The following is a 25178-nucleotide window of genomic DNA, read 5'->3' as shown; positions in this document are numbered from 1 at the left end:
TTTATTTTTAAATTTGGACTCTAAAAATCACTCTGGTTTGTTTCCATCCTGTATGTTGCACTTACTGTTGTATCCAATCAAACCCACAGTGTACTTTTCCCTTCTCTGCCACAGCTTCAATGCCCCAAACAACACCCAGCTAGTTTATAGCTCCTCCCACATAGAAACTCCCGTATCACTGCCCCTAACAACACCCAGCTAGGTTATAGCTCCACCCACCAGCTGGTTACATAGACACTCCCCTATCACTGCCCCTAGTAACACCCAGCTAGTTTATAGCTCCTCCCACAAGCTAGTTATATAGATACTCCCTTATCACTGCCCCTAACAACACCCAGCTAGTTTATAGCTCCTCCCACCCAGCTAGTTACATAGGGGCAGTGATAGGGCAGTGTCTATGTAACTAGCTGGGTGGGAGGAGCTATAAACTACCTGGGTGTTGTTACAGGCAGAGATAAGAGAGTATCTATATAACTAGCTTGTGGGAGTAGCTATAAACTAGCTGGGTGTTAGGGGCAGTGATAGGGCAGTGTCTAACACCCAGCTAGTTTATAGCTCCTCCAACCCAGCTAGTTATAGAGACACTCCCCTATCACTGCCCCTAACAACACCTAGCTAGTTTATAGCTCCTCCCACAAGTTAGTTATACAGACACTCCCCTATCACTTCCCCTAACAACACCCAGCTAGTTTATAGCTCCTCCCACCCGGCTAGTTACATAGACACTGCCCTATCACTGCCCATAATACACAGCTAGTTTATAGATCCTCCCACCCAGCTGGTTACATAGACACTCCCCTATCACTGCCCCTAACAACACCCAACTCGTTTATAGCTCCTCCCACCAGCTATTTACATAGACACTCCTCTATCACTGCCCCTAACAACACCCAGCTAGTTTATAGCTCCTCCCACCAGCTATTTACATAGACACTCCCCTATCACTGCCCCTAACAACACCCAACTAGTTTATAGCTCCTCCCACCAGCTAGTTACATAGACACTCCTCTATCACTGCCCCTTACAACACCCAGCTAGTTTATAGCTCCTCCCACCAGCTAGTTATATAGATACTCCTCTATCACTGTCCCTAACAACACCCAGCTAGTTTATAGCTTCTCCCACCAGCTGGTTACATAGACACTCCTCTATCACTGTCCCTAACAACACCCAGCTAGTTTATAGCTCTTCCCACCAGCTGGTTACATAGACACTCCCCTATCACTGCCCCTAGTAACACCCAGCTAGTTTATAGCTCCTCCCACCAGCTAATTACATAGACACTCCCCTATCATTGTCCTTGTTGCCGCTTTAAGATGACCATGGACATAACATCACAGGAAATAAAAAAGATCTGCATGGACATGGTCATGTGACTACAGCCCAGTACGGAAGATATAAGCAATAAAGATAAAAGAAATATATTACCAAACTACAGCGACCTTCATAAATGATTTTTTAAGGGATGTTGATGCAAACCGGAAAATACCTTTAGAAAAAAACTTTAGTTTTCTAGATGTCTATGATCAGTAAATAAATTAAAATGCTGTTTATTTACTAGTGCTATTATGGGTAAAATATTTCTAGTAAATATTTATAAAAATTTAAACAATATTCATAATCCAATCCTTTACATCAGAATTAGGATGTTTCTTATAAACCTACCGTGATTTCCTGTTCATAGGTCCACACTCCACATGCCAACTCAATGCAGAAAATTACTAACAAGCTCCCAAAATACTGCAAAAGAAGAAGATGCATGTGACATTCAATTTTCTAAAATATACAATATTATGTATCACCGGCCAATTTAACAAACGTGTTGGTAAAGCATTCCATTTGCCATTGACTAAAGTGGTTTTACTGATAAAGCGGTTTATATAATAGAAATCTATGCAAATCTTCTGATATACAGTCCTTTCAATGTCATTCAGGGCTTGACGTTATCCTGGTCATGTGATGCTCATATAGGTGGTTGGCTCTTTACAGTAAAGATATCAAAATGTCTCCTGTAAAAAGCCAGGCATCTTTGTGATCATGTGACCAGGGCAGATTTTTATCCACTACCAAATAATCGCAAGCAGAGATCATGGAATAATTAAAGGGGTTGTCCAGATTCCCGGGTGCAAAGCGGAACCCGGACATATCCCCATTTTCACCCAGGCAACCTCCCTGACTTGAGCATCGGAGCAGTTAATGCTCCGATGCTCTATTGCCCTGCGCTGAATCACGTAGGACAAAGGCATTTTCTGGATTTCTGGTGACGACCCCAGCACTGATGGGCAGGCTTTAGCGCTGCCCTCGCCTGTAAAACAGCTAGGGCAGCGCTAAAGCCCGCCCATCAGAGTCGGTGATGTCACCAAACATGCTGCTGGGCGGGAGCCTCCGCCCGGCAGCGTGTTATGGTAAATAAAAGAGCCCTTGCCCTGTGCGATCCTGCGCAAGGGCAAGGGAGAGCATCTGAGCATGAAATGCTCCGATGGTAACATCAGGGGAGCTGACTGGGTGAAATTATCGGTATGTCCAGGTTCAGCTCTGAACCCGGGCAACCCCTTTAATACAGAAGGTATAGCACATATTTGCATAAACATTTGATTTACTGAAAATGTTTTATTAACATAAAATCTGAAAATGTCTTTAAATGTTTAAAAATATGCTTTTCATACTTAAATCAGTTATTTATAAGATAATAAGTAGAGATGAGCGAATTTTCGTTCACATTTGGTTTGGTGGCAAAAAGTGAATTGCGTTATGGATTCTGTTACCATGGACCATAACGCAATTCTATGACGGAATGCATTCCGTTATTAATTCTGTCATAATAGAAGTCTATGGGCTGCAAAACGAAGTCCTCCCCTGCATAACGTAAACCGGACGGATCTGTTTTGCAGCCCATAGATTTCTATTATGATGGAATGAATAACTGAATGCCTCTAAAGGCATTCCATTATGCATTCCATCACAGAATTGCGTCATGGTCCATGGTAACGGAATCCATAACGCAATTCACCTTACCACCAAACAAAGTGTGAACGAATTTCAAAATATGCAATTTGCTCATCTCTAATAATAAGCTGTGCGCTATTTTACATAGTGAAGAATGAAGAAGAGGTTAAAGGGTTCTGCAATTCTAGAAATAACTAAACCAGGTGTATATTCACCTATCAACACCATGTACAAATTTCCTGCTCAAGTTGTCTAAGGCCTCATGCACACGACCGTTGTGTGCATCCGTGGCCGTTGTGCCGTTTTCAGTTTTTTTTCGCAGACCCATTGACTTTCAATGGGTCCGTGGAAAAATCGGAAAATGCTCCGTTTTGCAGCCGAGACCGTGATCCGTGTATCCTGTCCGTCAAAAAAATATGACCTGTCCTATTTTTTGGACGGACCCATTCAAGTCAATGGGTCCGTGAAAGAACACGGATGCACACAAGATTGGCATCCGTGTCCGTAGGTTACTTTCATACAGACGGATCCGAAGATCCGTCTGCATAAAAGCTTTTTCAGATCTAAGTTTTCACTTCGTGAAAACTCATATCCGACAGTATATTCTAACACAGAGGTGTTCCCATGGTGATGGGGACGCTTCTAGTTAGAATACACTACAAACTGTGTACAAGACTGCCCCCTGCTGCCTGGCAGCACCCGATCTCTTACAGGGGGCCGTGATCAGCACAATTAACCCCTTCAGGTGCAGTACCTGAAGGGGTTAATTGTACTATCATATCCCCCTGTAGGAGATCAGGGCTGCCAGGCAGCAAGGGGCAGACCCCCCTCCCTCCCCAGTTTGAATATCATTGGTGGCCAGTGCGGCCCCCCCCCTCCCTCCCTCTATTGTAATAATTTGTTGGTGGCACAGTGTGCGCCCCCCCCCCCGCCCCCCCTTTCTCCCTCTATTGTAATAATTCGTTGGTGGCACAGTGTGCGCTATCCCTCCCCCCGCCCACCCCCTTGCTCCCTCTATTGTAATAATTCGTTGGTGGCACCCCCATCGGCCCCCCCTCCCTCTATAGCATTAACAACATTGGTGGCCAGTGTGCGGCCTCCCATCTCCTCCCCCCCCCCCTCCCCGATCATTGGTGGCAGCGGAGTTCCGATCGGAGTCCCAGTTTAATCGCTGGGGCTCCGATCGGTAATAGTAGAAGCATCATACTTACCTGCTGGCTGCTGCGATGTTCGTGTCCGGCCGGGAGCTCCACCTACTGGTAAGTGACAGGTCTGTGCGGCGCATTGCTAAATGAACTGTCACTTACCAGTAGGAGGAGCTCCCGGCCGGACACAGACATCGCAGCTCGCAGGTAAGTTTGAATCTTTTACTATTGTACTATTGCTAAGTAACCATGGCAACCAGGGCTGCAGTAGCGTCCTGGTTGCCATGGTTACCGATCGGAGCCCCAGCGATTAAACTGGGACTCCGATCGGAACTCCGCTGCCACCAATGATCGGGGGGAGATGGGAGGCCGCACACTGGCCACCAATGTTGTTAATGCTACAGAGGGAGGGGGGACCGATGGGGGGGCGCACACTGTGCCACCAACAAATTATTACAATAGAGGGAGGGAGGGGGGGCGGGGGGCCGGACACTGTGCCACCAACCTATTATTACAATAGAGGGAGGGGGGCCGCACTGGCCACCAATGATATTCAAACTAGGGAGGGGGGGGGTCTGCCCCCTGCTGCCTGGCAGCCCTGATCTCTTACAGGGGGATATGATAGTACAATTAACCCCTTCAGGTGCGGCACCTGAGGGGTTAATTGTGCTGATCACGGCCCCCTGTAAGAGATCGGGTGCTGCCAGGCAGCAGGGGGCAGTCATGTACACAGTTTGTAGTATATTCTAACTAGAAGCGTTCCCATCACCATGGGAACGCCTCTGTGTTAGAATATACTGTTGGAAATGAGTTTTCACGATCTAACTCATATCCGACAGTATATTCTAACACAGAGACGTTCCCATGGTGATGGGGACGCTTCAAGTTAAAATATACCATCGGATTGGAGAAAACTCAGATCCGATGGTATAAAAGGGACTCCAGACTTTACATTGAAAGTCAATGGGGACGGATCCGTTTGAAATGGCACCATATTGTGTCAACGTCAAACGGATCCGTCCCCATTGACTTGCATTGTAATTCAGGACGCATCCGTTTGGCTCCGCACGGCCAGGCGGACACCAAAACGACTTTTTTTTCATGTCCGTGGATCCTCCAAAAATCAAGGAAGACCCACGGACGAAAAAACGGTCACGGATCACGGACCTACGGACCCCGTTTTTGCGGACCATGAAAAAATACTGTCGTGTACATGAGGCCTTAGGGTCAGATTTTCTGCGTTAACAGCGCCGACCGATGATCCAGTGGCTCATTATGTGCCATTTACATGTTGCATTTATTGTTGCAGTGGTTTTTGTTGGCAGCCCACCTTCTGTTCACATAGGACAATATGCCACTGTACAGAGTAACTTTTTAATGCAATATAAAGGATACGATTGTCTGACAAACAAGCATTTGCTCGTTGTCAAGGGAACAGCAGCATATGTACAAGGCTGGGTGAGTGAAGATTGGTACGAAAGTTTGATTCTGATCATTGGCCCAAGTAAATGTGTCCTTTCTTTGCACATTCTTTTCTGATCTCTGCTATAGCCCATTGTCATCCAGAGCTGCATTTACAATTCTGCATACATTTGGAAATGTCTTTATTTCATCAACCACTTTGCAGTAATGTCATAAAGGGAATTGCTAATGTTATTCCCCCCACCACACACACACACGTACACAAACACATCATGTTTGCTGTCATAAGTTTGTGCTCACATTATGGTTGTAACTTTATATGAACTATAATGCAAAGATAAAATGATACTTAATTTAAAGGTAATGTATTGGAAACATTCACTGACAAATGACATGAATGAATTCTGATAAATTGTTCGGGTTGCAGTGGCTTCTCCCCCTTCAGTTAAGCCCTGGCCACTTTTTAACCTTGGAAAACTGACACACATGTCCTGATAAACTCCCCTCTGACATAAACCTCTGTAATGACATGCCCTATCTCCTACACTATTTAATAAACTAAAAAAGTATGCAGATTCCTACCCCTTGAATGCATGCTGTGGTTCTGATATGGCTCTAATTTAACATAAATAGCCATTAGTCCTGTTGTTACCCTAGTCAAGTACAATATCATTTTATCGTGGCATTAGCTGAACCTGTAGTACAAGTATCTCAGGGGGTACGTGTTGCATGTCTCTTGGAGGCACTCTCGCTGCATGTGCTCATAGATGTGGAGATAGAAGTAATTTATCTCAGAGGTATGTGGCTTAGAAATATTAAGAAACTATTTAGATATAGATGGTTCTCGTTATAGGTGCGGGTCCCAGCGGTGGGACTCGCACCTATCAGACAATGGGGGCAAATCCTAGCGATATGCCCCCATTGTCTGAGATGGGAATACCCCTTTAAATCAAATGTATAGCACCTACAAAGTAACCATTTTTGAATTATTATTTTTTGTTTTGATTTTCAACTTATGCCTACATTTTGTTTGACCTTGTACAACAATGTCATAAAACATTTGGGAAAATAAGAAATCCTGTGTGGCCAGTTTTATTATCTCACAAGATATAAATGAAATAAACGACAACAGGCGATAAATTCCAGCCTGGGCTTTGTTCAGACCAGCAACATCACAAATGCAAGTTTAATTTATAGCTGTCAGTTGTCTATGACTAAACGAATTGGACAGGATATAAAACAAGTAAAATACAATGTAAATACTAGAAATCTAGAAAAAGCTATAGAGCGACAATGTAGTCCATAATTGTGTGGTGACAAATAATGTAGCACACTCTACTAGAAGTTTGATCAAGTGACTGCAACTATGGAACTTACTATTGGAGTAGCATCACAGCTGCCTAAATACCTTCACAAAGTGATAAAACATTATCAAACTACTAAAATAATAGCCTGAAATGTACTTTACAATCCAGTGGGAGCTAGGTAACTGAGGGCAAAAAGTCTGGACGATTTATCAAGTCTCATAAAAATGGCATAACTACAACCATAAAACGGTATAGCTCAATTTAAGGTAAAGTTTAAGGCACATAAAGACTCCATGATGCCAGCTAGCCCAATGACCTTGCATTCCACATGCTTTCATATACACGTAAGCACACGGTTTATTGTTTCTGCCTTTCTACTTTTCATAGCGCTTCCAATTTGTAGACTTAAAAATTATCAAATACATTCAGATGGAACGGAAATGTTTACACTTTTTCTACAATTCATAGTTTACTATACAGTCAGGTCCATAAATATTGGGACATCAACACAATTGTAAAATTTTTGGCTCTATACACCACCACAATGGATTTGAAATAAAACTAATAAGATGTGCTTTAACTGCAGACTGTCAGCTTTAATTAGAGGGTATTTAAATCCAAATCAAGTGAACGGTGTAGGAATTACAACAGTTTGCATATGTGACTCCCACTTGTTAAGGGACCAAAAGTAATGGGACAATTGGCTTCTCAGCTGTTCCATGGTGTGTTATTCCCTCATTATCCCAATTACAATTAGCAGATAAAAGGTCCAGAGTTCATTTCAAATGTCCCATTTGCATTTGGAATCTGTTGCTGTCAACTCTCAAGATGAGATCCAAAGAGCTGTCGCTATCAGTGAAGCAAGCCATCATTAGGCTGAAAAAACACAACAAACCCATCAGAGAGATAGCAAAAACATTAGGCGTGGCCAAAACAACTGTTTGGAACATTCTTAAAAAAGAAGGAACGCACCGGTGAGCTCATCAACACCAAAACACCTGGAAGACCACGGAAAACAACTGTGGTGGATGACCGAGGAAGTCTTTCCCTGGTGAAGAAAACACCCTTCACAACAGTTGGCCAGATCAACAACACTCTCCAGGAGGTAGGTGTATGTGTGCCAAAGCCAACAATCAAGAGAAGACTTCACCAGAGTGAATACCACAAGATGTAAACCATTGGTGAGCCTCAAAAACAGGAAGGCCAGATTAGAGTTTGCCAAAAGACATCTAAAATAGCCTTCACAGTTCTGGAACAACATCCTATGGACAGACTAGACCAAGATCAACTTGTACCAGAGTAATGGTAAGAGAAGAGTATGGAGAAGGAAAGCAACTTCTCATGATCCTAAGCATACCACCTCATCAGTGAAGCATGGTGGTGGTAGTGTCATGGCGTGGGCATGTATGGCTGCCAATGGAACTGGTTCCCTTGTATTTATTGATGATGTGACTGCTGACAAAAGCAGCAGGATGAATTCTGAAGTGTTTCGGGCAATATTATCTGCTCATATTCAGCGAAATGCTTCAGAACTCATTGGACGGCGCTTCAGATTGCAGATGGACAATGACCCAAAGCATACTGCAAAAGCAACCAAAGAGTTTTTTTAAGGGAAAGAAGTGGAATGTTATGCAATGGCCAAGTCAATCACCTGACCTGAATCCGATTGAGCATGCATTTTACTCGCTGAAGACAAAACTGAAGGGAAAATGCCCCAAGAACAAGCAGGAACTGAAGACAGTTGCAGTAGAGGCCTGGCAGAGCATCACCAGGGATGAAACCCAGCGTCTGGTGATGTCTATGCGTTCCAGACTTCAGGCTGTAATTGACTACAAAGGATTTGCAACCAAGTATTAAAAAGAGAAAGTTTGATTTATGATTATTATTCTGTCCCATTACTTTTGATCCTGTAACAAGTGGGAGGCACATATGCAAACTGTTGTAATTCCTACACCGTTCACCTGATTTGGATGTAAATACCCTAAAATTAAGGATGACAGTCTGCAGCTAAAGCACATCTTGTTAGTTCCATTTCAAAACCATTGTGGTGGTGTATAGAGCCAAAAATGTTAGAATTATGTATACTACATTACAGAGCATTTGGTTTTAGTTATAGTACACAATGTTGGATATTTACTAATCAGGTTGCACCAGAATTATGGTGCAAGATGCGTCAAAACAATGGTGTTTCGTTCTATACATTACCACAATAGATTTTGAACAAAACAATTCAGATGCAAGTGAAGTTCAGTCTTCCAGCTTTAATTCACTGGATTGAACAAAATGATTGCATAAAAAAGTGAGAAACTAAAGCATTTTTTAACTCAATCCCTTCATTTCAGGGGATCAAAAGTAATTGGACAAATTAAATAATTGTAAATAAAATGTTCATTTCTAATACTTGGTTGAAAACCCTTTGTTGGCAATGACTGCCTGAAGTCTTGAACTCATAGACATCACCAGACGCTGTGTTTCCTCCTTTTTAATGCTCTGCCAGGCCTTTACTGCAGCGGTTTTCATTTGCTGTTTGTTTGTGGGTCTTTCTGTCTGAAGTTTAGTCTTTAACAAGTGAAATGCTCTATTGGGTTCAGATCAGGTGACTGACTTGGCCATTCAAGAATATTCCACTTCTTTGCTTTAGTAAACTCCTGGGTTGCTTTGGCTTTATGTTTTGGGTCATTGTGCATCTGTATTATGAATACAATCAGTTTGGCTGGATTTGAGCACACAGTATGGCTCTGAAAACACCAGAATTTATCCGGCCGCTTCTGTCCTGTGTCACATCATCAATAAACACTAGGGACCCAGTGCCACTGGCAGTCATGCATGCCCAAGCCATCACACGGCCTCCGCCGTGTTTTATAGATGATGTGGTATGCTTTGGATCCTGAGCTGCATCATGCCTTCGCCATACTTTTTTCTTTCCATCATTCTGGTAGAGGTTGATCTTGGTTTCATCTGTCCAAAGAATGTTCTTCCAAAAGCGTGCTGGTTTTTTAATTTTTTTTTTTTTTTAGTAAAGTCCAATCTAGCCTTCTTATTATTGAGGCTAATGAGTGGCTTGCACCGTGCAGTGAACCCTCTGTATTTACTTTAATGCAGTCTTCTCTTTATTGTAGATTTGTATATTGATACGCCTATATCCTGGAGAGTGTCGTTCACTTGGTTGGCTGTTATTAACCACTTCAGCCCTGCTAGCTAAAACCCCTTTCATGACCACGCCACTTTTTACACTTCGGCACTACACTATTTTCACAGTTTATCGCTCGGTCATGCAACTTACCACCCAAATGAATTTTACCTCCTTTTCTTCTCACTAATAGAGCTTTCATTTGGTGGTATTTCATTTCTGCTGACATTTTTACTTTTTTTGTTATTAATCGAAATTTCACGATTTTTTCACTTTCAGCTGTAAAATTTTGCAAAAAAAACGACATCCATATATAAATTTTTCGCTAAATTTATAGTTCTGAATGTCTTTGATAAAAAAAAAATGGTTTGGGTAAAAGTTATAGCGTTTACAAACTATGGTACAAAAATGTGAATTTCCGCTTTTTGAAGCAGCTCTGACTTTCTGAGCACCTGTCATGATTCCTGAGGTTCTACAATGCCCAAACAGTAGAAAAACCCCACAAATGACCCCATTTCGGAAAGTAGACACCCTAAGGTATTCGCTGATGGGCATAGTGAGTTCATAGAACTTTTTATTTTTTGTCACAAGTTAGCGGAAAATGATGATGATTTTTTATTTAAATTTTTTTCTTACAAAGTCTAATATTCCACTAACTTGCGACAAAAATTAAAAAATTCTAGGAACTCGCCATGCCCCTCACAGAATACCTTGGGGTGTCTTCTTTCCAAAATGGGGTCGCTTGTGGCGTAGTTATACTGCCCTGGCAATTTAGGGGCCCATATGTGTGAGAAGTACTTTGCAATCAAAATGTGTAAAAAATGGCCTGCGAAATCCGAAAGGTGCACTTTGGAATATGTGCCCCTTTGCCCACCTTGGCAGCAAAAAAGTGTCACACATCTGGTATCGCCGTACTCAGGAGAAGTTGGGGAATGTGTTTTGGGGTATCATTTTACATATACCCATGCTGGGTGAGAAAAATATCTTGGTCAAATGCCAACTTTGTATAAAAAAATGGGAAAAGTTGTCGTTTCCAAGATATTTCTCTCACCCAGCATGGGTATATGTAAAATGACACCCCAAAACACATTCCCCAACTTCTCCTGAGTACGGCGATACCAGATGTGTGACACTTTTTTGCAGCCTAGGTGGGCAAAGGGACCCACATTCCAAAGTGCACCTTTCGAATTTCACCGGTCATTTTTTACAGATTTTGATTGCAAAGTACTTCTCACACATATGGGCCCCTAAATTGCCAGGGCAGTATAACTACCCCACAAGTGACCCCATTTTGGAAAGAAGACACCCCAAGGTATTCCGTGAGGGGCACGGTGAGTTCCTAGATTTTTTTTTTTTTGTCACAAGTTAGCGGAAAATGATGATTTTTTTTTTCTCTTTTTTCCTTACAATGTCTCATATTCCACTAACTTGCGACAAAAAATAAAAAATTCTAGGAACTCGCCATGCCCCTCACGGAATACCTTGGGGTGTCTTCTTTCCAAAATGGGGTCACTTGTGGCGTAGTTATACTGCCCTGGCAATTTGTGTGAGAACTACTTTGCAATCAAAATGTGTAAAAAATGACCAGCGAAATCCGAAAGGTGCACTTTGGAATATGTGCCCCTTTGCCCACCTTGGCTGCAAAAAAGTGTCACACATCTGGTATCGCCGTACTCAGGAGAAGTTGGGCAATGTGTTTTGGGGTGTCATTTCACATATAACCATGCTGGGTGAGAGAAATATCTTGGCAAAAGACAACTTTTCCATTTTTTTTATACAAAGTTGGCATTTGACCAAGATATTTATCTCACCCAGCATGGGTATATGTAAAATGACACCCCATAACACATTCCCCAGCTTCTTCTGAGTACGGCGATACCAGATGTGTGACACTTTTGCGCATCTAGGCTGCAAAAGTGCCTAAATTCCTATTAGGAGGGCATTTTTAGACATTTGGATCCAAGACTTCTTCTCACGCTTTAGGGCCCCTAAAAAGCCAGGGCAGTATAAATACCCCACATGTGACCCCACTTTGGAAAGAAGACACCCCAAGGTATTCAATGAGGGGCATGGCGAGTTCATAGAAATGTATTTTTTTGGCATAAGTTAGCGGAAATTGATTTTTTTTTTTGTTTTTTCTCACAAAGTCTCACTTTCTGCTAACTTAGGACAAAAATTTAAATCTTTCATGGACTCAATATGCCCCTCAGCGAATACCTTGGGGTGTCTTCTTTCCAAAATGGGGTCAGTTGTGGTGTGTTTGTACTGCCCTGGCATTTGAGGGTCTCCGCAATCATTACATGTATCGCCAGCATTAGGAGTTTCTGCTATTCTCCTTATATTGAGCATACAGGTAATGAGATTTTTTTTTTTCGTTCAGCCTCTGGGCTGAAAGAAAAAAATGAACGGCACAGATTTCTTCATTCGCATCGATCAATCTGGATGAAAAAATCTCTGTTTGTCTCTGCCACAACTAAGTCTAAGAGCTCCGCAGTCAAGAACAGCTCAAAAAATCCCAGGGCCGAACCGATCTGAGCTGTCTCAACCCGAACTCCAGACTGGGCGGTGAAAGGGGGAACTACAGGTGCGGCTGAGGTTGGGGACTGCCAATCAGGGTTTGCCAGCACCTCAGGGATTCTAGGGGCTCTACGGGCACGTCTTTGCGGTGGCTGCGACGGGGTCACTACTGCACGTGCCACCGTACCAGCTTCAACTGCCCTTCTGGTGCTCGCTACTTCACCATGTTTTACGGCAGTGCTGGTACTAGGTCCAGGAAGGGCTGGGCTGCTGGTGTATGCCTCACCACGTAATCCGACAGCACCAGCCCCACTCTGCTGCTCTTGAAGCGGATCCTGCGCAACCTGCGGTCTAGCGACACGGGGCCAGGTACGCCTGGTGCTATCAGGGACCTCAGCCTCCTCGTCCGAACTTTGGGTCAGAGAGCCACTGCTTTCTACAGGTTCGTATTCTGACCCGCTAGATTCATCAGATGAGGGTTCCCATTCCTCATCCGACTGGGTCAGAAGCCTGTAGGCCTCTTCAGAAGAATACCCCCTGTTTGACATGTGGGCAACTAAATTTAGGGGTATTCCCTGAGACTACCCAAGAAAAAAAAAGCAAGCCTGTCTTACAAATGGGAGGCTAGCAAAGTACCGGAGGCCGCTGCGGTTGATAAAAAAATATCAAAACTGATTTTTTTATCGCCGCAGTGCGTGTAAAGTGAATGTGCAGCGATCAAAAAAAAAATTTTTTTTGTCACTGCGGTGGGGCGGGTGTGGGCGAACGCACGTGTGGGCGACCGATCAGGCCTGATCGGGCAAACACTGCCTTTTGGGTGGAGGGAGAACTAAAGTGACACTAATACAATAATAGATCTGACCGTGATCAGTTTTGATCACTTCCAGATACTATAAAAGTACAAATGCTGATTAGCGATACGCTAATCAGCGAATAACGGACTGCGGTGCGGTGGGCTGGGCGCTAACTGATCCCTAAACTACCTAACCAAGGGGCCTAAACTATACCTAAAACCTAACGGCCAATACCAGTGAAAAAAAAAAAGTGACAGTTTGCACTGATCACTTTTTTCCTTTTCACTAGTGATTGACAGGAGCAAGAAGGGGTGATCAAAGGGTTAATTGGGTGCTGGGAGGTGATCTGGGGGCTAAGTGTGGTGTTGGTGGGTACTCACAGTGATGTGTGCTCCTCTGCTCCTCTGCTGGAACCAACCGACCAAAAGAAGGAGCAGAGGAGCACAGCAGCCATATAACCACATCATATTTACTAATATGATGGGTAATCTGGCTTCTGATTGGTTTTTTTAAAAATCAGCAACCTGCCAGCCACGATCATTGGCCGGCAGGTTGCTGACGAAATACTTGGCGACGGGCCGGCTGTGACGAAATCTCGCGTCTCGCGAGATGACGCGCCGATGCGTCCAGGGGGAGTAAATCAACCACCTCCCGGACGCATCGGCGCGTTAGGCGGTCGGGAGGTGGTTAAGGGGTTTCTCTTCACCATGGTAATTATTCTTATTTTTTGAATTCTTGAGGTCACCAGTGCTTTCTTTCTTTCTCATGATGTACCTAACTGTAGATTTTGCCACTCATAATAGTGTAGCAATTTCTTGGATGGGTTTTTTCAATTTTCGCAGATGAAGGATGGCTTGTTTCACCTGCATGGAGAGCTCCTTTGACCGCATGTTTAAAATGCAATGCACCACACTTCAACTCAACTCCAGGCCTTTTATGTGCTTAATTGAGAATGAAATAATGAAGGAATAGCCCACACCTGCCCATGAAACAGTCGTTGAGTCGATTGTCCAATTACTTTTGGTCCCTTTAAAAACATGGTGCCACACGTAAAGGAGCTGAAACTCCTAAACCCATCATACAATTGTAATGTGGATACCCTCAAATGAAAGCTAAAAGTCTGGACTTTATGTCTATGTCCTTTATATAACTATAACTTGAATGTTTTTTAGTAAACTGGTAATAAAAACAAAATGTGTATCAACAAACTGTATCAACAGTTTTCTCCACAATTTTCACCATAAAGAATGCATTAATGCTTTGAAATTGGTGCATATTAAGCCTCATTTATCATCCTCTTATTGGCAGAAATGGCTCAAATTGTTGATGACAAATAACTACTTCACAACCAGCGTGTAATAGTACGGCGCTGCGGGAAGTGACATCCCGACCAACGCCGTAGTACTACAACACGCTGATCGGGCGAGTGCAGGAGCTGCGCCCGTCCGATCAGCTGTTCCTGTCAGCCAGACGCCTGCTGTATGCACCGGCATCAGTGAAAACACTAATGCCGGCGCATTAACCCTCACTATGCCGCAGTCAGCGCTGACCGTGTCATGTGCGGGGTGTGTGGAGGCAGGGAGCTCCCTCCCCTTCCCCATTGGGTCCCCGCGCTGCTGTGATGGGGACCCGATGGAAGGGAAGGCAGCCCGATGCCTTCCACAGGCATCGAGGCTGCCTTTCATGTAATCCTGTGAGATCCAGCCCCCTTTATCACAGGCAGGAAGCTGTACGTGTATTACACTGGTAATACACTTACAGCCAATGCATTACAACAGAAGTATTGTAATGCATTGTACAGGGAATCAGATCCCCAAAAGTTGTGTGGGGGGGAGTAAAAAAAAAAAAAAAGTATAATATATATAAAAAAATAAAAAGTTTCAAGCAAATAAAAAAGCATTGTTTTACCATAATTAAGTAATAAAAAAATTGTAAAACATAGGAAAAAAAGTATACATATTAGGTATTGCCGCGTCCGTATCGACCGGCTCTATAAAAATATCTCATGGTCCACCCTGTCAGGTGAATGCAGTAAAAAAAAAAACTAACAAAAAGAAAAACTGCCATTTTTGTCACCTTGCCTCACAAAAAGTATAACACCAAGCACTCAAAAAGTCTTATGTACCCCAAAATGGTACCATTAAAAACCCTACCTAAGACAGTCGCCAGAAAAATAAACAAAATAGGGAAGTCACAAAATGGAAACACAAAAACAAGATTTTAATCTGTTCAAAAAGCATTTACTGTGCAAAACTTAACAAAAATAAAAATAATAGACATATTAGGTATTGCCGCATCCATAACCACCTTCTCTAAAAAAAAAAAATATCACATCATATGCCCCCTCAAGTGAATACTGTAAACATTTTTTTAAAACTACGCTAAAACAGCCTTTTTTTCACCTTAGTAACATAGTACATAAGGCCGAAAAAAGACATTTGTCCATCCAGTTCGGCCTGTTATCCTGCAAGTTGATCCAGAGGACGGCAAAAAAAACCTGTGAGGTAGAAGCCAATTTCCCCCACTTTAGGGGAATAAAATATTCCTTCCCGACTCTAATCAGGCAATCAGAATAACTCCCTGGATCAACGACCCCTCTCTAGAAGCTGTAGCCTGTAATATTATTACACTCCTTTATTGTACCTTGCCTCACAAAAAGTAATACCAAGCGATCGAAAAGTGTTATGCACCCTAAAATGGTACCAATGAAAAGGTCACCTCATCCTGCAAAAAATGAGCCCCCACATAAGACAATCAATCAAAAAATAAAAACCAATGGTGCCCATAAACCAATCCATCAAAATCTGCACTGCAAAAGCCATATGGCGCTCCTTCCGTTCTGAGTCCTGCCATGTGCCCCCACAGCACATATGGGGTGTTGCCGTATTCAGGAGAAAATTGGTAACAAATTATGGGGTGCTTTTTCTCCTGTTACCCCTTGTGAAAATAATAAAATTTAGGGCTAAAGCAACATTTTATTGAAAGAAATGAAACTTTTCATTTTCACAGCCAAGTGTTTTCAAATTCTGTAAAACACTTAGGGGTCAAAGTGCTCAGTACCCCCCTTAATATATTCTTTGAAGGGTGTAGTTTCTAAAATGGGGTCACTTTTTGAGGGTTTCCACTGTAGGGGTAAGTTAGGGTCTCTTCAAATACAAAAAGGTGCCCAGAAACCATTCTAGCAAAATCTGGCTCCAAAATCTATATAGGGCTCCTTTCCTTCTGACCACTGCCACATGTCCATCGAGCAGTTTGCTGTTGACCCTTGCTGTGTTGCAAGAAAAAATTGCCCCAAAAATTTAATTTCGAAATTTCGCCTCCATTTTCCTTTAAGTTTTGAATCTTTTGAGGGGTGTAGTTTCTAAAATGGGGTCATTTATGGGTGGTTTCCATTATGTAAGCCCCTCAAAATCACTTTATAACTGAATTGGTTCTCTAAAAAAAATGTTTTTGGAAATGTTGTCGAAAATTTTAAAAATGGCTCCTAAACTTCTAAGCCTTCTAACGTCCTAAAAAAAATTTTTTTTATTTAAAATTTAGAAAATTGAAAATGTTTCCAATTTGTTTTATAAATAAAGAAACAATATATTGACTCAAATTTAGCACTGTCGTGAAGTACAACATGTCATGAGAAAACGATTTCAGAACGGCCTAGATAAGGAAAAGTGTTCCAAAGTTATTACCACATTACCACATACACATGTTGGATTTGCAAAAATGACCTGGGCAGGAAGATGAAAACTGGCCTGGGGTAGAAAAGGTGCAAGTGTTTTGTGTAAAAAGTTGCATTTACACTATGGCAGAAAGATGCGACTTTGTGTCAAAAAGTTGCATTTATCAAAAGAAAATCAACTCGTGGGAACAAGTGATAGGTAAGTATTAAAGCAGGATGCATTTATTTTTATCTAATATAAATGAGCTAAACAGCAGTTGTCTGTCAGTAAATCGACATTCAACAAAAATGTCCATAGTCTGCGACAAAAGTTGCAATTTACCCCTGTAAATGTTGCAGATATGCTTCAAAAGTCGCAAATACTGTATGTTTCAAATGTCTCAAGCGCAGTCTGGCAGGGGGGAGGCTGAAATAGCACATTTCAGTTTTAAAAAAAGTAGCATTTTTGTGCCATTTGTGTCGCAAATAGAGAGAAGTAGGCGGATAATCAGGTTTATATTTTAAAAAGTCACATTTGGTGTGCGCCTTTTGATATATGAGGTGAAACAAATTACCACTTTAGATTTGTAACCTTAGTATTTTTTGGGCGCAAATTACACCATAAATCCCCCCCCCCCCCCCAATGTCTTTCTCACATTAGGTTCATTATTATAAAATCTTCATGGATGGAAAATCAGTTTCCTAAATACTTTACTGTTTCTCAATGTGCATTTGAATAAACCTGCCTTAGAACTACAGTAGAACAATCTTCCACTAGGTAACAGTGCTTTGTACTAAAAGTCATTAAGAGCAACATGTAATATTTTCACATGTACATCCCAAGGCAGGAATTCATGAAATATAAAGCATTTTCAAAGGAACAACACATTAGCTACTATTTATCAAGCTACAAGTGGATAATAACATCACCAAGGCCACTGGAAAAAATAATTATTGTGACATAGTGAGTCTACCTCAATGAAGGTCTCCATATTTGCATGTAAATGTGCAAAAAAGGTTTTTGGTGCAAAAACTGAACTTTAGTTACAGCTACTATTGCTGATGTGAAGCTCAAATTCTTTGTAAAACAGATCAGTCTATTCATTCCTTCCAACAAAGAATGGGAGGTAATGTGTGCTTTGCTTTCTATAGGCTTTATCTCCATAAAATAATATTTGCAGTGATAGACAGCTACAAATGCAATAGATGTGAAGAGTTAAAGAATTAACTGATTTAATACATTCTTATTCACAAAGAAACAGAATGTATCATGTGAAAATGGAAAGATTCCCCAAATTATTTAAGAAGTTTCTATTCTTTCTTCCTTTCTGCTGATAAAGCTACATTAACCCCTTCCCCAATCTCACAATATCCTGAAATCTCCTGATCAAAATCAGTTACTTCCATCCGTATGTATGAAACAACGTCTAGTCTATGCAGACACCAACAGAATACTGCAACAAACCCCTGTATGGTCCACCAGCTGGGACCCCTCCCATCCTAAACTCTTCCGCTCAACTCACTTCTCCCATTGTAATTCACAGGTCACGTAGCCGTGTCACTCCTTAGTTTATTCTATGCAGTCCTGTTCACCTCTGCTCCAACTTATATTTGGTTTACTAATCTCCAGATACCATCCTATAAACAACCTCTTCTGCCAATGAACCTTTCCTCATCTCCTCATACCTAGAACATTTCTCCTGTCTCCTTTCTTCTCTGGAATTCCATTTCTCATATCATCCACCAAATAATGCCCTACAAACTTGCATTGCTCTCTGATAACTCACTCCTTCTGACAACTATATAGTCTAGTGAAGATGCTTGTTCACCTACCCTTTGTATCTGGAACCTGTGATATAGATTGTAGGCTTATTCAGGGGGATTTGTCCTAACATTTAAGGAATCAATAAATTACTGTTAAAACAGTCAGTAAGGAACCACTGTGTCAACCAACAGATTTGACTGGGGACTGATAAATGAGTTATCCTGTCAGTCCCCTTGTTTTCACCCTTCATCCTGTACAGTAGTGTTGAGCGAGCACCAAAGTGCTCGTGTGCTCTGGCCGAACACATTGGTATGCTCGTTTGTTCTACCGAGCACAATGGAAGTCAACGGGAGAACCCCAGACACCCCCTTCTCAGAAGAGAAGAGGGTGTCTGGTTCATAAAAAAAGGTTAGAAATTAATGGAAACCCCATCAAAATGGTTTGGAAATGGCATTAAGAGGATAGCTGGATGCATCTTAGAATCATATTATGTATGACATACAATAGACAACCACACAAAGGCTATATGCCAAAAACCAGGTATGTGCAAGCCATAAATCTATCCAGGAGACAGATAACAGCCAGCATACCTTACAATGGCAGCCTTGTGCACTATAAGATATTCCAAACCAGCTCTCATCTGACTGAGAACCTGTAAACCTCAAAGTTACTTTGTATCTGTTGAATGGCATGGGTGGACCGGCACACCCAGATCAATATCATTAGGGTGACAAAATGTTTTCTGATTGTCCTAACATAATATTCAATAACCTTTATATACAGTTTTGTCATGCAAAAACAAATTTGCATAAATATGGGCATATGGAAAGACATGCAAATGAGCAGAATCTGCCTGGTTTTTCAGCTGTCATAAGACTATGAAAACCAATAGAGAGCACTATTAAGTTATGAACAGCGCCCTCTATGGGTTTCACAATCTTATGACAAGACAAATATTCTTGTCAGAAGACTATGAAACCAATAGAGGGCGCTGTTCATAACTCAATAGCGCCATCTATTGGTTTCATAGTCTTCTGACAAGAATATTAGACTGAGTCTTATGACAAGCTTATTAGTGTAGCCTTTTGCATGGAAAATTTGCGATCTATACTAGGATGATATCTGACACTGGGAAAGCTGGATAATAACTCAGTGATAAAATCTGACACTGGGAAATCTGGGTAATAACTCGCGATCTACACTGAGTTATTACCCAGCTTTTCCAGTGTCAGATATTTTCACTGACTTACTACACAATTATTACATAATATATGCTATAACACCATTTTTTAGAATATTACAAATATTTTAAAAAAAAACTAATATAGAGAAATATAGCGAATATGATCTCAGCGAATAGTCTTGTCATAACACTATGCTATTAATCATGACTCGTAAACAGCACCCTCTATCTGTTACATAATGTTATGACAAGACTATTTGCTGTTTTGAGTGAATAGTCTTGTCATAACACTATGAAACTAATAGAGGGCGCTGTTCATGAGAGATTCTGCTCATTTGCATGTCTTTCCCATATGCCATATTTATGCAAATGGGTTTTTACATGAAAAAACTGTATAGAAAGGTTATTAAATATTTTGTTAGGACAATCAGAAAACTATTTGTCGCTCTAATGATATTGATCTAGGTGTGCGGGTCTACCCAAGCCATCCAACAGATGCAAAGTAACTTTGAGGTTTACTGGTTCTCAGTCAGATGAGAGCTGGTTTGGAATATCTCATAGTGCACAAGGCTGCCCTTGTAAGGTATGCTGGCTGTTATCTGTCTCATGGACAGATTGGGCACATACCTGGCTTTTGGCATATAGCCTTTGTGTGGTTGTCTATTGTATGTCATACATAATAAGAGTCTAAGACACATCCAGCTATCCTCTTAATGCTGTTGCCAAACCATTTTGATGGGGTTTCCATAAATTTCTAACCTTTTATTATGAACCAGACACCCTCTTCTCTTCCAAGCAGGGGGTGCCTGGGGTTCTCCCATTGACTTCAATTGTATTAAATTGTATTCGAGCACCCAAATTATTCGGCCGAGCAAGCAAATCTGCCGAGCATAGCGATGCTTGAGCCGAATAGCAGTTCGGCCGAGCATGCTCGCTCAACACTACTGTACAGGAATCTGGACTTCATTGCAGGGGAAACACCAGGCCGCTAGCTCCTTGACTAGTCTATGTATGATTGACAGCTGTCTCATGGGGTCAAGAAACACAGATGCAGGTCACCAAGCAGTCAGGCAATAGCTTAGTCAGGGACAGGCCGATAACGATAACTGTGTTAACATTCTATCATCCCATCCTGGACACGCAATGGCACAATGCAGTACTCTAAGAATACATACAAAGTCAGACTGCAGTGCTCACCCGGCTGTTCAAGGGAGGCGCGGATAGACTTCAGGAACCAAGCGCCAAATGCAAAAAATCAAACAGAAGAAAATAATTGTTCACACCTGTTTTTACTGATATCTTTCTCTATTCGTCAGGTGAATACTTCTGTTTTTTGTCATGATAAGAGTCCACATTTTTGTGATCCTGAAACACGTAGACATGTATTTATTGTATGTCGGCTTTTAAGGCACGTATGTATTAAAGATTATCTTATCATGTCTAAGAATACATGCTCCAGATTTGATACTTCACAGAAAATACAAGTATTAACTGAAACAGTCATGTCTGGATTGCTGATAGGTCCTCTTTCACAATATTATATTAGAGAACTGAGACTTATTCATATTAGTCTCTAATTGTAATCAGCAAGTACCAAATCAAAGCTGCAGCTAAGGACAGTAGTGTACTGGAATACTACAGGGCACAATTTAACATATTTAATAAGAAACCAGCAGAGAGAGAAAGTTCAACTTTGTTAGACAATTAACATGCACATTTGCACTTTGAGATAATTTCAGCAGAAGATGAACAAAAGGAGACTTTGACATCACTTACGACCACATGGCAGAAAAAGTATGAAAATGATTGCCTTAGGCGTCTTTCACACGGGCGAGTTTTCTGCGTGGGTGCAATACGTGAGGTGAACGCATTGCACCCGCACTGAATCCGGACCCATTCATTTCTATGAGGCTGTGCACATGAGCGGTGATTTTCACACATCTCTTGTGCGTTGCGTGAAAATCGCGGCATGCTCTATATTGTGTGTTTTTCACGCAAGGCAGGCCCTATAGAAGTGAATAGGGCTGCGTGAAAATTGCAAACATCCGCAAGCAAGTACGGATGCGGTGCGATTTTCATGCACGGTTGCTAAGGAAATGATCGGGATGGGGACCCGATCTTTATTATTTTCCCTTATAACATGGTTATAAGGGAAAATAATAGCATTCCTAATACAGAATGCTAAGTAAATTAGGGATGGAGGGGTTAAAAAATAATAAACAAATTTAACTCACCCCATCCACTTGGTCGCGTAGCAGATCTCCTCTTCTTTCTTCAGGACCTGGGTAAAGGACCTTTGATGACGCCACTGCGCTCATCACATGATCCATCACATGTGATGAGCGCAGTGACTTCATCAAAGGTCCTTTACCCAGGTCCTGAATGAAGAAGAAAGAAGAGGAGATCCGCTACACGACCAAGTGGATGCAGTGAGTTAAATTAGTTTTTTAACTCCTCAATGGACATTTTACTAAGCATTCTGTATTAAGAATGCTATTATTTTCCCTTATAACCATGTTATGTTTACTAAAACATATTCGAGTTATATAATGGACATGGACATAAAGTCCAGACTTTTAGCTTTCATTTGAGGGCATCCACATTAAAATTGGAATGGGGGCGTAGGAGTTTCAGCTCCTTTACATGTGACACCCTGTTTTTAAAGGGACCAAAAGTAATTGGACAATTGACTCAAAGGCTGTTTCATGGGCAGGTGCGGGCAATTCCTTTATTATTTTATTCTCAATTAAGCACATAAAAGGCCTGGAGTTGATTTGAGGTGTGGCGCTTGCATTTTGAAGATTTTGCTGAGAACTAAACATGCAGTCAAAGGAGCTCTCCATGCAGATAAAACAAGCCATCCTTCATCTGTGAAAACAGAAAAAACCCATCCGAAGAAATGCTACACTATTAGGAGTGGCAAAATCTACAGTTTGGTACATCCTGAGAGAGAAAGAAAGCACTGGTGGCCTCAACGATGCAAAAACACCTGGATGCCCACGGAAGACAACAGTGGTGGATGATCGCAGAATAATTACTATGGTGAAGAGAAACCCCTTCACAACAGCCAACCAAGTGAACGACATTCTCCAGCATATAGGCGTATCAATATCCAAATCTACCATAAAGAGAAGACTGCATGAAAGTAAATACAGAGGGTTCACTGCACGGTGCAAGCCACTCATAAGCCTCAAGAATAAGAAGGCTAGATTGAACTTTGCTAAAAAAAAATAAAAAAAAACACATCTTAAAAAACCAGCACAGCACACTTCTGGAAGAACATTCTTTGGACAGATGAAACCAAGATCAACCTCTACCAGAATGATGGAAAGAAAAAATTATGGCGAAGGCATGGTACAGTTCAGGATCCAAAGCATACCACATCATCTGTAAAACACAGCAGAGGCAGTGTGATGGCTTGGGCATGCATGGCTGCCAGTGGCACTGGGTCCCTAGTGTTTATTGATGATGTGACATCTTCATAATACAGATGGAGAATGACCCTAAAAATGTAGCCAAAGCAACCCAGGAATTTACTAAAGCAAAGAAGTGGAATATTCTTGAATGGCCAAGTCAGTCACCTGATCTGAACCCAATAGAGCATTTCACTTGTTAAAGACTAAACTTCAGACAGAAAGGCCCACAAAAAAATAGCAACTGAAAACCGCTGCAGTAAAGGCCTGGCCGAGCATTAAAAATGAGGAAACACAGGGTCTGGTGTTGTCCATGAGTTCAAGACTTCTGGCAGTCATTGCCAACAAAGGATTTTCAACCAAGTATTAGAAACGCACATTTTATTTACAATTGCTTTAGTTCCTCACATTTTGATGCAATCATTTTGTTCAACCCACTGAATTTGAGCTGAAAGTCTGAACTTCCACTGCATCTGAATGGTCTTTTTCAAAATCCATTGTGGTAATGTATAGAACAAAAATTAGAAAAATGTTGTCTTGGTTCAAATACGTTTGGACCTAACTATACAATTCCCAAAACGTTGGAGTGCCATGTGAAATGTAAATACATGTAAAAAACAGAATTCATTTATTTGAAAATCCCGCCAAGGCCCATATTGTATTCACAGTAGAACATAAAACACATATCAGATGTTGAAAGATTTTATCATGTGATAAAAAAAAAAACTAATTTAACTCCATTTGATGGCAGCAACGAATCTCAAAAAGTTAGGACAGGAGCAACAAAAGGCTGGAAAAATAAGTGGTACTGATAAAAACTGGAGGATCAATTTGCTACTGGGTATAAAGAGTATGTTAGGATACTTTCATAATTGTGTTAAAGTTTTCCAGTATTGCGTTCCGTCCTCGGGGCTCAATACCAGAAAAAAACTGTTTTATCCTAATGCATTCTGAATGGAGAGCATCAGTTCAGTCCCTCTTACTTTGCCGGCATTAATTTACATTGAAGTGTATTAGTGCCGGCATTAAGTGTTCTGGCAAAACGGATCCGGCTTGCGCAGACCTTTTAAAAATGCAAAAAAAATTAAATACCGGATCCGTTTTTCCAGATGATACCGGAGAGACGGATCCAGTATTGCAATGCATTTGGGAGACGGATCTGCATCCGGATCAGTCTCACAAAATGCATCAATTTGCGTCCGGATTGCCGGATCCGGCAGGCAGTTCCAACGACGGAACTGCCTTCCGGAATCCTCTGCCTCAAGTGTGAAAGTCCCCTTAGAGAGGCAGAGTCTCTCAGAAGCAACTATGGGCAGAGGTTCAACAATATGCGAAAAACTGCATCTAAACATTGTGGAACAATTTCTGAAAATGTTTAAAATATTCAATATAAAATTTGAATGTCCCACCACCAACAGTACATAATATTATCAAAAGATTCAGAGAGTCTGCAGAAATTCATGTGCACAAGGCCAATGGTCAATACTGGATGCTTGTGTTCTATAGGACCTGCATTAAAAACAGGCATAATTGTGTTGTGGAAATCAGTGCATGGGCTCAGGAGCACTGTCAGAAATCATTGTCTGTGAACACAGTTCACTGGGGAATCCACAAATGCAAGTTAACGCTATATCATGCATACCCCTTACGTATTGCAGTATAGAGACTGTTGCGGGTCACTGCCTAGGGTGATCATGCAAGTAGGTAGGGATAGTGGGTCCGGGCAGTTTAGGGCTGCACTATCCCTGTTTATGTGCGACGGTAGTCGCCTCTTCCTGACACATTCCCCGGCCGTACCTAACTCTGCCTGTTGTTACACATTATGAATCCAGTCTGCGATTTAGCGTAACAAATGCAGTCTATCCTTGACAGTCTAGGACTTAACTTAGAGGGTCCATAATGAG

The 25178-nt window shown here is 41.7% G+C and overlaps 1 protein-coding gene across 1 annotated transcript in view; it reads right to left on the bottom strand.

Annotated features, from left to right (window-relative positions):
* The window catches only part of TSPAN12 (tetraspanin 12), a 221132-nt gene that overhangs the window by 100287 nt on the left and 95667 nt on the right, over positions 1–25178 (bottom strand). Inside the window, exon 5 of the mRNA XM_044276988.1 lies at positions 1666–1740. Coding sequence (XP_044132923.1) covers positions 1666–1740 — 75 coding nt within the window. The remainder of the gene's footprint in view (positions 1–1665; positions 1741–25178) is intronic.

Source organism: Bufo gargarizans, chromosome 2 (assembly GCF_014858855.1).
Source record: "Bufo gargarizans isolate SCDJY-AF-19 chromosome 2, ASM1485885v1, whole genome shotgun sequence".
Taxonomy (NCBI): domain Eukaryota; kingdom Metazoa; phylum Chordata; class Amphibia; order Anura; family Bufonidae; genus Bufo; species Bufo gargarizans.
The sequence above is the reverse complement of the archived record's forward strand: the minus strand, read 5'-3'. Positions and strand labels throughout refer to the sequence as shown.